Source organism: Oncorhynchus kisutch, linkage group LG15, assembly GCF_002021735.2.
Source record: "Oncorhynchus kisutch isolate 150728-3 linkage group LG15, Okis_V2, whole genome shotgun sequence".
In the NCBI taxonomy this organism is placed as follows: domain Eukaryota; kingdom Metazoa; phylum Chordata; class Actinopteri; order Salmoniformes; family Salmonidae; genus Oncorhynchus; species Oncorhynchus kisutch.
Window position 1 is genome coordinate 90885143 of NC_034188.2, and position 16886 is coordinate 90902028.

A 16886-nucleotide genomic window follows, 5' to 3' on the forward strand; every position below is an offset into this window, starting at 1 on the left:
TTTTCGAGGTGGGACGCTAGCGGAACACCTAGTCCAAAGAGGATTTATTAACACTATCAGAGAAGTAGTTGGTGAACCAGGCGAGGCAGTCATTTGAGAAACCAAGGCTGTTGAGACTGCCGATAAGAATGTGGTGATTGACAGAGTCAAAAGCCTTGGCCAGATCGATGAATACGGCTGCACAGTATTATCTCTTATCGATGGCAGTTATGATATCGTTTAGTACCTTGAGCGTGGCTGAGGTGCACCCATGACCAGCTCGGAAGCCAGATTGCAAAGCGGAGAAGGTACGGTGGGATTCGAAATGGTCGGTGATCTGTTTGTTAACTCGGCTTTCGAAGACTTGAGAAAGGCAGGGTAGGATAGATATAGGTCTGTAGCAGTTTGGGTCTAGAGTGTCACCCCCTTTGAAGAGGGGGATGACCGCGGCAGCTTTCCAATATTTGGGGATCTCAGACGATACAAAAGACAGATTGAACAGGCTAGTAATAGGGGTTGCAACAATTTCGGCAGATAATTTTAGAAAGAGACCGTCAAGATGGTCTAGCCCGGCTGATTTGTAGGGGTCCAGATTTCGCAGCTCTTTCAGAACATCAGCTATCTGGATTTAGGTGAAGGAGAAATGGGGAGGCTTGGGCAAGTTGCTGTGGGGGGTGCAGGGCTGTTGACCAGGGTAGGGGAAGCCAGGTGGAAAGCATGGCCAGCTATAGAAAAATGTTTATTGAAATTCTCAATTATAGTGGATGTATCGGTGGTGACAGTGTTTCCTATCTTCAGTGCAGTGGGCAGCTGGGAGGAGGTGCTCTTATACTCCATGGACTTTACAGTGTCCCATAACGTTTTGGAGTTTGTGCTGCAGGGTGAAATTTTGTTTTTGAAAAAGCTAGCCTTTGCTTTCCTAACTGCCTGTGTATATTGGTTCCTAACTTCCCTGAAAAGTTGCATATCGCGGGGGCTATTCGATGCTAATGCAGAATGCCACAGGATGTTTTTGTGCTGGTCAAGGGCAGTCAGGTTCCGGGTTCTACAATTTTTTGACTGGGGCATGCTTATTTAAGATAGTGAGGAAAGCACTTTTAAAAATAACCTAGGCATCTTCTACTGATGGAATGAGGTCAATATCCTTCCAGGATATCTGGGCCAGGTCGATTAGAAAGGCCTGCTCGCTGATGTGTTTTAGGGAGCGTTTAACAGTGATGAGGGGTGGTCGTTTGACCGCAGACCCATTACGGATGCAGGCAATGAGGCAGTGATCGCTTGGTTGAAGACTTTGGAGGGCAAGTTGGTTAGGATGATTTCTATGAGGGTGCCTGTGTTTACGGATTTGGGGTTGTACCTGGTAGGTTCATTGATGATTTGTGTGAGATTGAGGGCATCAAGTTTAGATTGTAGGATGGCTGGGGTGTTAATTAATTAAGTGTGTCAAATCGGAGGGCCTGTTGTCCGGACCTCTGGCAGTCTCTATGTGGGTGCCACAGGGTTCAATTCTTGGGTCGACTCTCGTCTGTATACAACATCAATGATGTCGCTCTTGCTGCTGGTAATTCTCTGATCCACCTTTACGCAGACAACACCATTCTGTATACTTCTGGCCCTTCTTTGGACACTGTGCTAACTAACCTCCAGACGAGCTTCAATGCCATACAACTCTCCTTCTGTGGTCTCCAACTGCTCTTAAATGCAAAGTAAAACTAAATGCATGCTCTTCAACCGATCCCTGCCCGTCCGTCCAGCATCACTACTCTGGCCGGTTCTGACCTAGAATATGTGGACAACTAGAAATACCTAGATGTCTGGTTAGACTGTAAACTCTCCTTCCAGACCCACATTAAGCATCTCCAGTCCAAAATGTAATCTAGAATCTGCTTCCTATTTCGCAACAAAGCATCCTTCACTCATGCTGCCAAATATACCCTCGTAAAACTGACCATCCTACCGATCCTCGACTTCGGCGATGTCATTTACAAAATAGCCCCCAATACTCTACTCAACAAATTGGATGCAGTCTACCACAGTGCCATCCGTTTTGTCACCAAAGCCGCATATACTACCCACCACTGCGACCTGTACGCTCTCGTTGGCTGGCCCTCGCTTCATACTCGTCGCCAAACCCACTGGCTCCAGGTCATCTACAAGTCTTTGCTAGGTAAAGCCCCGCCTTATCTCAGTTCACTGGTCACCATAGCAGCACCCACCCGCAACACGCGCCCCCAGCAGGTATATTTCACTGGTCACCCCCAAAGCCAATTCCTCCTTTGGCCGCCATTCCTCACAGTTCTCTGCCAATGACTGGAACGAACTGCAAAAATCACTGAAGCTGGAGACTCACATCTCCCTCACTATCTTCAAGCACCAGCTGTCAGAGCAGCTCACAGATCATTGCACCTGTACATAACCCATCTGTAAATAGCCCATCCAACTACCTCATCCCCATACTGTATTTATTTATTTTACTCCTTTTCACCCCAGTATCTCTGCTTGCACATTCATCTTCTGCACATCTATCACTCCAGTGTTTAATTGCTGTATCGTAATTACCTTGCCACTATGGCCTATTTTATTTGCTTACCTCTCCTATCTTCCCTCATTTGCACATACTGTATATATACTTTTTCCCCCTACTGTATTATTGACTATGTTTGTTTATTCCATGTGTAACTCTGTATTGTTGTATGTGTTGAACTGCTTTGCTTTATCTTGGCCAGGTCGCAGTTGTAATTGAGAACTTGTTTTCAACTAGCCTACCTGCTTTATTAAATAAAGATGAAATATATATATATATATATTATACTATGCAAGCCAGTCTTTATTGGCTAACAGTTGAATCACTTATTGCTTTTGATAAGAAACATTGAAACTCCCATCCATCACAAGTGAACCGCAAACCTGGCTTTAAAAAAAACGAATTTCTGGATTTAGGCTACAGAGAATATGTCTGTGATGCGCATGCGTACGAAGAGTTGTGTACATTCTTCCGCGAGTCAGTGCGAGAGACTGTTTGCGTTATGTGCGGACCTGAGCTGGGTTAACGATTACAAAAGTGTCAAGAATAGCTGCTCATTTTGCATTTTTTTTGGTTGAGGGGGGGGGGTGAACCACAGAAAATATAAAAATAGTCACTTTAAAACATGTCACATAGCCAAAATCTGAATGACTACTTACTTAACGTGAGTTAACTTGGCTAGCTAATGTTAGGTTAAGAGTAGCTAGCCAGCTGTCCAGCTAACTACAACAGTATCAGGTGCTGCTTGCCTGTGCTAACTAATTATCTTCGACGATTATAGCTACTTACAGTAACTAGCTAACTTCATCACTATTAATCACATTGCTGCCGCCGAGCAAGGAAACAACTGTGGTGAGTAGCATTTGGTGACATACATTTGGTGCTAATTAGCAACTAGCGTAGACAGCTAACTTAGCTACATGAGACAGTCTTGACTTGTGTAACGTTTAATGCTAGGAAGCTAAACATGAGTTTTAAGCTATCCGAATGTAGCTATCGTCAGTGTGAATGTTATTCTCGCGTGTTGTTTTTGTTAATAGTCGCTATTAGCGTGTTAATAATAGTAGCTACATGTGTTGTAGGTAGGCCATTTTTAAAGCTAAGTTTTAGCTATTTAGTTAGCTATTATAGCTATTAAACGGCCTACTACAACACCTGTAGCTGGCTTTTGCCATAGACGCTAACTGCTTTACAGCCAAGTATTGGCGATAGTATGTATCTGACCGGGGAGTTTTTGTTAAAACCCTCGACGAAAGGCTAAACATGAACACGCATCGCTTGCGGTACGATTTTGGGAACACATTTGAAAGGTTTAGGGTTTCCACACAGCCATGTTTTACAACCCTTGTTTACGGAAAACAGACGGAAGATGGAGTGGACTGCCTGTGCTATCTGCTCTCTGAACACCTGTGTGTGTGGACGGAAGATGGACGCCACAGACGTCTTGTCACAAAAATGCTGTAGGGTGGAACTGAAGTTAAAACCGGTTAAAACTAGGAGTGTAAATGTTCACCAAACCCATGGTTCGGTACTATTGCGGTTTAGGTCCACGGTGCGATTTCGGTACAGAGAGAAAATGAAATAGCCTTCACAATGTTCTTTGCGTAGTCTTTTTATTATCACATTGTATTTATCACATGCACCTTCCCGTGGAAATGTTTAGTTACAAGCCCTTTAACCAACAATGTAGTTCAAGAAATAGTTAAAAAAAAATATTTACTAAATATACTAAAGTGTTTGTGTGTATGAGATTTTATATATATATTTTTATATTTATTTATTTTAGTAACACAACAAAATAACAACGACGCTACAGGTTAGTACAGGTTATGTATAGGTAATTTGTTAATGTATTTATTATGGAACCCCACTACTCTTCCTGGGGTCCAAACATTACTTAAAAAACAAACATTTGTAAAACAGTAGATCATATAACATTATTATACCACTACATATCTAGAAAACCAAATGTTTAATAGCACCATACAACAATATCACAATGTATGCATGTGTCTCTTCACAGTACCTCGTTGTTCCATAAGGTGTATTTTTACCTGTTTATTCAATCTGATTCTACTGCTGCATCAGTTACCTGATGTGGAATAGAGTTCCATGTAGTCATGGCTCTATGTAGTAACTGTGGAATAGAGTTCCATGTAGTCATGGCTCTATGTAGTAACTGTGGAATAGAGTTCCATGTAGTCATGGCTCTATGTAGTAACTGTGGAATAGAGTTCCATGTAGTCATGGCTCTATGTAGTAACTGTGGAATAGAGTTCCATGTAGTCATGGCTCTATGTAGTAACTGTGGAATAGAGTTCCATGTAGTCATGGCTCTATGTAGTAACTGTGGAATAGAGTTCCATGTAGTCATGGCTCTATGTAGTAACTGTGGAATAGAGTTCCATGTAGTCATGGCTCTATGTAGTAACTGTGGAATAGAGTTCCATGTAGTCATGGCTCTATGTAGTAACTGTGGAATAGAGTTCCATGTAGTCATGGCTCTATGTAGTAACTGTGGAATAGAGTTCCATGTAGTCATGGCTCTATGTAGTAACTGTGGAATAGAGTTCCATGTAGTCATGGCTCTATGTAGTACTGTGTACCTCCCATAGTCTGTTCTGGACTTGGGGGCTGTGAAGAGGCCTCTTGTGGCATGTCTTGTGGGGTATGCATAGGTGTCTGAGCTGTGTGCAAGTATTTTAAACTGGCAGCTCGGTACATTCAGCTTGTCAACACCTCTTACAAAAACAAGCAGTGATTAAGTCAATCTCGCTTCTACTACTTTGAGCCATGAGAGATTGATATGCATGCCATTAATGTTAGCTCACTGTGTACTTTTTTAGGGCCAGCTGTGCTGCCCTGTTCTATATTAAGGTACTATGCATAGATAATAAACAGTGAGTAGCACCAGTGTGACACTGCGTAGTATATAGGTCCTGGATGGCAGGAAGCTTAGCCCCAGTGATGTACTGGGCTGTAGGCACTACCCTCTGTAGCGCCTTACGGTCAGATGCCGAGCAATTGCCATACCAGGCAGTGATGCAACCGCTCAGGATGCTCTTGATGGTGCAGCTGTAGATCTGTTTGAGTTTCTGGGGTCCCATGGCAAATCTTTCAGTCTCCTGGGGGGGGGTGTGATGTTGTGCCCTCTTCACATCTGTGGTGTGTATGTCAACTAACCCAAGCCTGATGGTCAACTAACCCAAGCCTGAAGGTCAACTAACCCAAGCCTGATGGTCAACTAACCCAAGCCTGATGGTCAACTAACCCAAGCCTGATGGTCAACTAACCCAAGCCTGATGGTCAACTAACCCGAGCCTGAAGGTCAACTAACCCAAGCCTGATGGTCAACTAACCCAAGCCTGATGGTCAACTAACCCAAGCCTGATGGTCAACTAACCCAAGCCTGATGGTCAACTAACCCAAGCCTGATGGTCAACTAACCCAAGCCTGATGGTCAACTAACCCAAGCCTGATGGTCAACTAACCCAAGCCTGATGGTCAACTATCCCAAGCCTGATGGTCAACTAACCCAAGCCTGATGGTCAACTAACCCAAGCCTGATGGTCAACTAACCCATGCCTGATGGTCAACTAACCCATGCCTGATGGTCAACTAACCCATGCCTGATGGTCAACTAACCCAAGCCTGATGGTCAACTAACCCAAGCCTGAAGGTCAACTAACCCAAGCCTCCACCATGTTTAGTATTATGACTGCTGTGAAAGACATTTTAAATGAAACGTTCAGTCCAAGTTGTTCACAAATGAGTGAAGTGAACAACCACGGGCTGTATGTGCTCAGGGTCTCTGAATATGAGTGCTGTTCTAGGATCAGTTATCCTCTCTTATTTATTACGATCTTGAAGATATAACTGATCTTCGATCAGCGGTCCTACTCTTGATAATCTACATTTAGCCCCAGATACAGTATTTCTCCAGTCCAGGTGTCCTATATAAGAGTGGTCATTACAGCTGCCCGAGAGTAGGCTACTGGTTTTTGGGACAGACTCAGGAAGGCAGTTGTGCTAATTATAACCACCCGAAACTGAAAAACACAACTATCACAACTATTTGTGCTTGTTTCGGTACTGTGTTGAGGTTGAGTGTAAGAAACATTTTCAAGCGAAACTCCTCTGATCTCAGTTTGTCAGATTTAGTTCTTTATGCACAATTATTGCCTGAGATATTGAAAGTCATTTTCATATGGGGCGGACATTTTGAGGAAATTAAAATGTTCACCAGTAATGTAACGTCATAGTTCCTAAGTATTGTAGAGAATGATGTTCTCTTTGTGACCTCATGACTGAGTAAAGACCAATCTCTGTTTCCTTAGAGCACTTGACTTATGTCTACACCCCATTCCCTATATAATGCACTGTTTTGAACCAGGGCCAATAGGGTGCCTTTTAACCCGGGCCAATAGGGTGCCTTGTAACCCGGGCCAATAGGGTGCCTTTTAACCCGGGCCAATAGGGTGCCTTTTAACCCGGGCCAATGGGGTGCCTTTGAACCCGGGCCAATGGCGTGCCTTTGAACCCGGGCCAATGGCGTGCCTTTGAACCCGGGCCAATGGCGTGCCTTTGAACCCGGGCCAATGGCGTGCCTTTGAACCCGGGCCAATGGGGTGCCTTTGAACCCGGGCCAATGGGGTGCCTTTGAACCCGGGCCAATGGGGTGCCTTTGAACCAGGGCCAGTGGGGTGCCTTTGAACCAGGGCCAATAGGGAATAGGGTGCCATTTTGGAGGCATCCTTGACCTTACCCTTGACTCGAATCTTCTCCATCTATAGGTGTTTGCCACTCCTCCTCCATAATGCCCCACCCCCCCATGTTAAAAAACAAACTACGCCCCTTCTCTCTCTCCCTCTGTTGTCTCTCGCTCTCTTGCTCATCTTTCTTGCTAAATGATGGAAGTAATTTAAAAAAAATGTTTTCTTTCTCACCCTGGCTCTCACTGACACCAATTCAATTCTGTAGTAGTAGAAAGTGGTCCACTTATTTTTGCAGGGTGCTGTACTCTGGGCCATTTTCTCTTGCCATTGGGCCACTGCAGTCAGATCTTGAGAGGAGGCAATGACTGTGAGTAGTGTAATTGCCTATAACCCTGCCTGCCTGGGGTTAGCTCCGCTGCGCTGGCTGCATTATAGCACTGCGTGGGTGTAGGGTAGACGGGGGACTTGGACTGGAGCTGGGCTGGCAGGTCAGTGAGAGGACCCTTAAGTGTTTGTACTCTAGCAAAGGGGAGGCTAGTATTCACATGGCCACTTAACATACTTGTGTGTGACCCACTTAGAGAGAGGAGTGTATGAGCTGTCCTCTAGGCCTGCTACAGTAGAAGTCAGTTCTCTCAGGCCCCCAGCTCCAATGAGCTGTCCTCTAGGCCTGCTACAGTAGAAGTCAGTTCTCTCGGGCCTCCAGCTCCAATGAGCTGTCCTCTAGGCCTGCTACAGTAGAAGTCAGTTTTCTCGGGCCTCCAGCTCCAATGAGCTGTCCTCTAGGCCTGCTACAGTAGAAGTCAGTTCTCTCAGGCCCCCAGCTCCAATGAGCTGTCCTCTAGGCCTGCTACAGTAGAAGTCAGTTCTCTCAGGCCCCCAGCTCTGATCAGTTAGCCGAAGTCTACGCCCCTTCGTCGGTGTTTGGTCACCTGTAGGGATTCTTCAATAATGTCTTTGTTTGTCATTTAATCAGAGGCAACTGGTTTTCATGCATTTTTTTTTTAAATTGAGAAATACTGCACCAAACATCTTTAGTTAATGTAAAGTTGGTCGACTGAGATCTCCTCAGCAAAAACGTCTTAGTTATCTTAGATTCATTCGGACTATTTCAAGGAAGTGTAATTCTAGCTACGGTCTATCAAAATGGACAAACGGTGCTATTGTCACTCTTTTTCTCATTTTTCGAGCGAAGGGCTTTTTTTACGGGAGTATGGGAGCACACACGTTAGTTTTGCCTAGCCGAGTTTGGCTTGGCGCCAGCCGACCTGAAGCACGCTGACAGCTTAAGAATCATTGTTTTGCCCCACTGTGTGTGTGTGGATGCCCACTGAGGGGACAGAGGATTGTATCGTAAACTGAACCGTCATCAGCTTTTAATGTCCCCTTTACTCACTGTTATTGACCTCCTTATGTTAGTACCAACCCCCACATTATTTGAAGGACTGTTATTTTCAATGTAGAAACATTCATGACAACTATGTAGGCTGCTTGCTACGTTGTTGATAGCTTTGTAATAGTAGTAATGTCTGCTGTAAATTTATGAAGTATTGTGATATAGAAACATTCAAATAATTATCATCGGCTGCGACTTTGTTGATAGCTTTGTAATGCAGTATTTGATGCTGCTGTAATGCTATGATAACACTATTGTCAACTGGGCCTAAAGCCAGCAAGTGAATTTTAGGATACTCTGTTGTAACCTAGATGTGGTTTCCTGTAGATCTCACGGAACCTAGATGTGATTTCCTGTAGATTTCCTGGAACCTAGATGTGGTAATATTCGTATTTACAGATGGTAAACAAGTGTGTTATTTAAGGCACATGGAAGTTCACATGTTCCAGAAGGGATTTCTGCCATAAAACGCATTTTGATCAAATGTTTTACATTCAAATGATGAGTAGTGATGATGCGGGCCTAGTTTCCTGAAATGAGTCACATGAACACACCCTGTGTGTTTTAATAAAATCAACTATATGCGTTGACCTTGTCTGATGCTTTAAGCTTACTGTTTGATGAAATAAGACACAAATGACTCAAGAGGGAGCCAGAGATCTAGAGGTAGAGGGAAAAACATGAACCTGACTCAACCTTTCTCTTCCTGCAGGCTTTCTCAGATTCTGCCATTACTCTCCTGAAGTTGCCAGTAATAGGCTGCATGAGGAGTAGCCCACTTTTTTTTCCTTCACGTGGCATATGCCAATTGATCTTTTCTACCGATCTGCGTGCCAGTTATGGTTTTCATATGCACATAAAGACACAACTGTTTTAGAAAAATATCTGAAAATGATAGAAACCTAAACTTCTATTGCCAAATTTCAGGTAGAAAATATCGTGATTAAAAAGAAATTATAATAATAATTTTTACAAATCCTATAAATTGCATTGGCTACTCATGGCCTGTCTGCAACGAACTTGAAACATTGTATCAACTATTTAGATGGGTTGGGTTAGAACTGAAGCTTTCTCTAGCAAACTTGCAACATTGTATAAAATATTTTGGGACCTCAGAGTTTACTGTGCTAGTGAGCTCGGGACAGACACAGCTGTCGGCTATTTGCACAATGGATAAGAAGCAGTGTTTGACTTGGGCGGCAGTTGCTCACTGGACGGCGTCTACAATTTTCTACTGCTTGAGCTCTTGTTCGTCTTACAGAATATTTGTTAAAAAGTGTTGTAGAGCTCCTGTGTCTAAATATAAACAGTACAAGCACCCAAAATGATTATTTACAGATGGTATATAAGTTTAGCACTGATCAGAAGTAATTAGGTAGGCCTATTTTATTATGACTTTCCACCTGATCAGAGTATGACATTTTTCCCTTTCATGCTCACCCAGGCCATCCTACAATCTAAGCTTGATGCCCTCAATCTCACAAATTATCAATGAACCTACCAGGTACAACCCCAAATCCGTAAACATGGGCACCATCATAGATATTATCCTAACCAACCTGCCCTCCAGACCCGACTGCCCTTGACCAGCACAAAATGTTGCATCCTGTAGCACAAACTCAAAAGTTATGGGACATTGTAAAGTCCATTGAGAATAAGAGCACCTCATCCCATCTGCCCACTGCACTGAGGCTAGGAAACACCGTCACCACCGATAGATGCATCCACTATAATTGAGAAAAAAAACATTTTTCTACGGCTGGCCATGCTTTCCACCTGGCTTCCCCTACCCTGGTCAACATCCCCATGCACCCCCACAGCAACTTGCCCAAGCCTCCCCCACTTCTCCTTCACCTAAATCCAGATGGCTGATGTTCTGAAAGAGCTGGAAAATCTGAACCCCTACAAATCAGCAGGACTAGACAATCTGGACCCTCTCTTTCTAAAATTATTAGCCGAAATTGTTGCAACCCCTATCACTAGCCTGTTCAACCCCTCTTTCGTATTGTCTGAAATCCCCAAAGATTGGAAAGCTGCTGCGGTCACCCCCCTCTTCAAAGGGGGAGACACTCTAGACCCAAACTGCTACAGACCTATATCCATCCTACCCTGCCTTTCTAAGGTCTTCGAAAGCCAAGTTAACAAACAGATCACCGACCATTTCGAATCCCACCGTACCTTCTCCGCTTTGCAATCTGTTTTCCGAGCTGGTCATGGGTGCATCTCAGCCACGCTCAAGGTACTAAACGATTTCATAACCGCCATCGATAAGAGACAATACTGGGTATTCATCGACCTGGCCAAGGCTTTCAACTCTGTCAAACACCACATTCTTATCGGCAGACTCAACAGCCTTGGTTTCTCAAATGACTGCCTCGCCTGTTTCACCAACAACTTCTCAGACAGAGTTCAGTGTGTCAAATCTGTGTGTCTGTTGTCTGGACCTCTGGAAGTCTCTATGGGGGTGCCACAGGGTTCAATTCTCGGGCCGACTTTTTTTCCTTCTGTATACATCAACGATGTCGCTCTTGCTGCTGGTGATTCTCTGATCCACCTCTACGCAGACGACACCATTTTGTATACTTCTGGCCCTTTGGACACTGTGTTAACTAACCTCCAGACGAGCTTCAATGCCATACAACTCTCCTTCCGTGGCCTCCAACTGCTCTTAAATGCAAGTAAAACTAAATGCATGCTCTTCAACCGATTGCTACCAGCACCTGCCTGCCCGTCCAGCATCACTACTCTGGACGGTTCTGACTTAGAATATGTGGACATCTACAAATACCTAGGTGTCTGGTTAGATTTTAAACTCTCCTTCCACACTCACATTAAGCATCTCCAATCCAAAGTAAAATCTAGAATCGGCTTCCTATTTCGCAAGAAAGCATCCTTCTCTCATGCTGCCAAACATACCCTCGTAAAACTGACTATCCTACCGATCCTCGACTTTGACGATGTCATTTACAAAATAGCCTCCAACACTCTACTCTGCAAAATTGGATGTAGTCTACCACAGTGCCGTCTGTTTTGTCAACAAAGCCCCATATACTACCCACCACTGCAACCTGTACGCTCTCGTTGGCTGGGCCTCTTTATGTAACTATTGTAATTCTCAATGGATGTAAAAACAGACGTTTGTTTGTTTGTTTGGGATAAAGGAACAATGAGCCCCACAGGTCATTAGTGGTGGTGCGTTAAGCCAATCAGAAATACTGTCAGATCCCCAAATGTTCACATTTAAGTGCCTGTATTTGTGCACAGGCCTTCTATGTGTAATCAGGCCAGGTAGCCTATAGGCCTGCTTCTATGTGTAATCAGGGCCAGGTAGCCTATAGGCCTGCTTCTATGTGTAATCAGGGCCAGGTAGCCTATAGGCCTGCTTCTATGTGTAATCAGGGCCAGGTAGCCTATAGGCCTGCTTCTATGTGTAATCAGGGCCAGGTAGCCTATAGGCCTGCTTCTATGTGTAATCAGGGCCAGGTAGCCTATAGGCCTGCTTCTATGTGTAATCAGGGCCAGGTAGCCTATAGGCCTGCTTCTATGTGTAATCAGGGCCAGGTAGCCTATAGGCCTGCTTCTATGTGTAATCAGGGCCAGGTAGCCTATAGGCCTGCTTCTATGTGTAATCAGGGCCAGGTAGCCTATAGGCCTGCTTCTATGTGTAATCAGGGCCAGGTAGCCTATAGGCCTGCTTCTATGTGTAATCAGGGCCAGGTAGCCTATAGGTCTACTTCTGTGTAATCAGGTGTGTGTCCTTACTCAACATTGACAGGAGCACTCCAAACACAAAATAATGACTACATTTAATTGACAAAACTCACAAATGGAATTAAATGAACTTGTTTTTCCACTAGTGTAGCAGCATAGGCTGTGCACTCTGCAAACAATGTGTCCACTCTGACAATGAGGACGTAAGACCGGAATAGTAATATGGAATGCATTAAAATAAGTGACCTTAACCAAAGTAACGAACATTGTAGATGAGAAGGCTAAATGTACTACATGTTCACCAGTATGGGGAATTGATAGACACTAACAATCAAACACAAACGATTCACACAATGAAGTTATGAAACAATGAATGTGCACAAATTGGCAGGAAAGAGAGAACATTCTGGAGAGAGGAAGTGCATTGTGCATCTGGTTGCTGCATGGTCAATTCGACTTCTGCGTTTGCCACATGCAGCATTTTACGGTGATACGGCCTCCGCAGAATTCAGGGCATATTCACACTTCTTGCGCTTCGCAGAGCAACGCAGAGCTGTTGTGAATTTTTTTTTTTTAGGAAGTGAGTTTGTGTTTATCCACCCCCGCCTACCGTCAACCGATCTTGTCATTGCGGAGCTATACAGAGGCCATCGCATTGTTACACCGTTTAGGTAGGCACATGGCGCCTAGCTCGATTTGGCCTCCGCATGACTCCGGAAGCTCTGCGATTGTGTCATACCCTTCATATGGAGCTTCCGACCACATTTTAGAATCAAGCGTCAATTTGGTTTTAGTCTAGGCCTCCGCAATGGAGTTGTTCACTGAGCTGGGCGCGCATGTGTGTGTGTGTGTGCGCTACTGCTCGACTAAAATCTTGGTCGACCAACAGCTTATCAACTAAAACAGTCGACTAATTGGGGTCTTTCCTACCATAAAGTGTACTACTGTAGACCAGGGTCCTATGTAGGGGATAGGGTGCCATTTGTTACACAGCTGGAACATCTTTCTGAATGTGTATCCATGGCATTGTATTGATTGCTGTTCCATTCTTTTTATTTTGCTTTCGGGGGGAACTTTAATGTGCTGTTTCTCGTAGCATTAAAAGCCTTATTTTAAAAAAAAAAATGTAAAGAGCGCCGACTGTCGAAGGACATGCATAGCGGTAGTGTTCTAGCGTTGGACTAGTAACCGGAAGGTTGCAAGTTCAAATCCCCGAGCTGACAAGGTACAAATCTGTCGTTCTGCCCCTGAACAGGCAGTTAACCCACTGTTCCTAGGCCGTCATTGAAAATAAGAATTTGTTCTTTAACTGACTTGCCTAGTTAAAGAAAGGTAAATAAATAAATATATATATATATATCCATGCCCATCCATGCCGTCCGTTCATGCCATTGTTGTGTTCCAGGAACTTGGAGTGCCTGGTCGGTGTTGTGAATGAGGGAGTCATGGCAGACCACACCCCCCCACTGGAGTCCGGCCAGATACTCAGCCCCGACCTCCCGCTCCTCGCCTCGCCTCCCCCTGCCATGGTCAACGGAGAGGGACCCCAGCAGGTACTGTCACATTCTATAATGTATAGGCCCTGAATACTGGACCCCAGCAGGTACTGTCACATTCTATAATGTATAGGCCCTGAATACTGGACCCCAGCAGGTACTGTCACATTCTATAATGTATAGGCCCTGAATACAGGACCCCGGCAGGTACTGTCACATTCTATAATGTATAGACCCTGAATACAGGACCCCAGCAGGTACTGTCACATTCTAGAATGTATAGGCCCTGAATACAGGACCCCAGCAGGTACTGTCACATTCTAGAATGTATAGGCCCTGAATACTGGACCCCAGCAGGTACTGTCACATTCTATAATGTATAGACCCTGAATACTGGACCCCAGCAGGTACTGTCACATTCTATAATGTATAGGCCCTGAATACAGGACCCCAGCAGGTACTGTCACATTCTAGAATGTATAGGCCCTGAATACTGGACCCCAGCAGGTACTGTCACATTCTATAATGTATAGACCCTGAATACTGGACCCCAGCAGGTACTGTCACATTCTATAATGTATAGGCCCTGAATACTGGACCCCAGCAGGTACTGTCACATTCTATAATGTATAGGCCCTGAATACTGGACCCCAGCAGGTACTGTCACATTCTATAATGTATAGGCCCTGAATACAGGACCCCGGCAGGTACTGTCACATTCTATAATGTATAGACCCTGAATACAGGACCCCGGCAGGTACTGTCACATTCTAGAATGTATAGGCCCTGAATACAGGACCCCGGCAGGTACTGTCACATTCTATAATGTATAGACCCTGAATACAGGACCCCAGCAGGTACTGTCACATTCTAGAATGTATAGGCCCTGAATACTGGACCCCAGCAGGTACTGTCACATTCTATAATGTATAGGCCCTGAATACAGGACCCCGGCAGGTACTGTCACATTCTATAATGTATAGACCCTGAATACAGGACCCCAGCAGGTACTGTCACATTCTATAATGTATAGGCCCTGAATACTGGACCCCAGCAGGTACTGTCACATTCTATAATGTATAGACCCTGAATACTGGACCCCAGCAGGTACTGTCACATTCTATAATGTATAGGCCCTGAATACTGGACCCCAGCAGGTACTGTCACATTCTATAATGTATAGGCCCTGAATACTGGACCCCAGCAGGTACTGTCACATTCTATAATGTATAGGCCCTGAATACTGGACCCCGGCAGGTACTGTCACATTCTATAATGTATAGGCCCTGAATACAGGACCCCGGCAGGTACTGTCACATTCTATAATGTATAGACCCTGAATACAGGACCCCAGCAGGTACTGTCACATTCTATAATGTATAGGCCCTGAATACTGGACCCCAGCAGGTACTGTCACATTCTATAATGTATAGGCCCTGAATACTGGACCCCAGCAGGTACTGTCACATTCTATAATGTATAGACCCTGAATACTGGACCCCAGCAGGTACTGTCACATTCTATAATGTATAGGCCCTGAATACTGGACCCCAGCAGGTACTGTCACATTCTATAATGTATAGGCCCTGAATACAGGACCCCAGCAGGTACTGTCACATTCTATAATGTATAGGCCCTGAATACAGGACCCCAGCAGGTACTGTCACATTCTATAATGTATAGGCCCTGAATACAGGACCCCAGCAGGTACTGTCACATTCTATAATGTATAGGCCCTGTATACTGGACCCCAGCAGGTACTGTCACATTCTATAATGTATAGGCCCTGAATACTGGACCCCAGCAGGTACTGTCACATTCTATAATGTATAGGCCCTGAATACTGGACCCCAGCAGGTACTGTCACATTCTATAATGTATAGGCCCTGAATACTGGACCCCACCTGTTACTGTGATAGAGTGGATGGTTTTAACTGGAGTTAGGATTTGTTCCTCTGTGAACTCTTGAGGTTGTAAATCTTGTACCTATGTTTACTGTCTGGGCTTGTTTAGGGAACTAAACCTACTTGGCTGTGTTAAGCCTCTTCTGACACTGGAGCTGTAGGTATAATACCACAGTCATGTCTTCCTAAAAGCTTTCATAAACCTCATCTTTCTGCAGCGTTAGTTATAGTGATCGTTAGTACTATAATAGTGACTTAGTACAGTATTAGTGATCGTTAGTTATAGTGATCGTTAGTAATATTGATCGTTAGTACTATAATAGTGACTGTTAGTACAGTATTAGTGATCGTTAGTACTATAATAGTGACTGTTAGTACAGTATTAGTGATCGTTAGTACTATAATAGTGACCGTTTGTACAGTATTAGTGATCATTGGTTGTAGTGATCGTTAGTTCTATAATAGGGACTGTTAGTACAGTATTAGTGATAGTTAGTATTAGTGATAGTTAGTATTAGTGATTGTTAGTACTATAATAGTGACCGTTAGTACAGTATTAGTGATCGTTAGTATTAGTGATCGTTAGTTATAGTGATCGTTAGTACTATAATAGGGACTGTTAGTACAGTATTAGTGATAGTTAGTATTAGTGATAGTTAGTATTAGTGATAGTTAGTATTAGTGATAGTTAGTATTAGTGATTCTTAGTACTATAATAGTGACCGTTAGTACAGTATTACTGATCGTTAGTATTGGTGATCGTTAGTAATATTGATCATTAGTAATATTGACCGTTAGTACTAGTGACTGTTAGTACTAGTGACTGTTAGTACTAGTGACTGTTAGTACTAGTGACTGTTAGTACTAGTGACTGTTAGTACTAGTGACTGTTAGTACTAGTGACCGTTTGTACTAGTGATGGTGACTGTTAGTACTAGTGACTGTTAGTACTAGTGATGGTGACTGTTAGTACTGGTGACTGTTAGTACTAGTGACTGTTAGTACTAGTGACTGTTAGTACTAGTGACTGTTAGTACTAGTGACCGTTAGTACTAGTGACCGTTAGTACTAGTGACCGTTAGTACTAGTGACCGTTAGTACTAGTGACCGTTAGTACTAGTGACTGTTAGTACTAGTGACCGTTAGTACTAGTGATGGTGA

General features: G+C 44.0%; 1 protein-coding gene across 2 annotated transcripts in view; it reads left to right on the forward strand.

Moving 5' to 3' along the window:
* Nucleotides 1-16886, forward strand: part of fndc3a (fibronectin type III domain containing 3A) — a 158572-nt gene that overhangs the window by 7577 nt on the left and 134109 nt on the right. The window contains exons 1-2 of one of the 2 annotated variants that reach the window (XM_031791289.1): nucleotides 2977-3355; nucleotides 13731-13878. In XM_031791289.1, coding sequence (XP_031647149.1) covers nucleotides 13771-13878 — 108 coding nt within the window. In that variant the 5' untranslated portion in view covers nucleotides 2977-3355; nucleotides 13731-13770. Of the gene's footprint in view, nucleotides 1-2976; nucleotides 3356-13730; nucleotides 13879-16886 lie in introns of those variants that run through there. The other variant, XM_031791290.1, reaches the window with a different exon arrangement.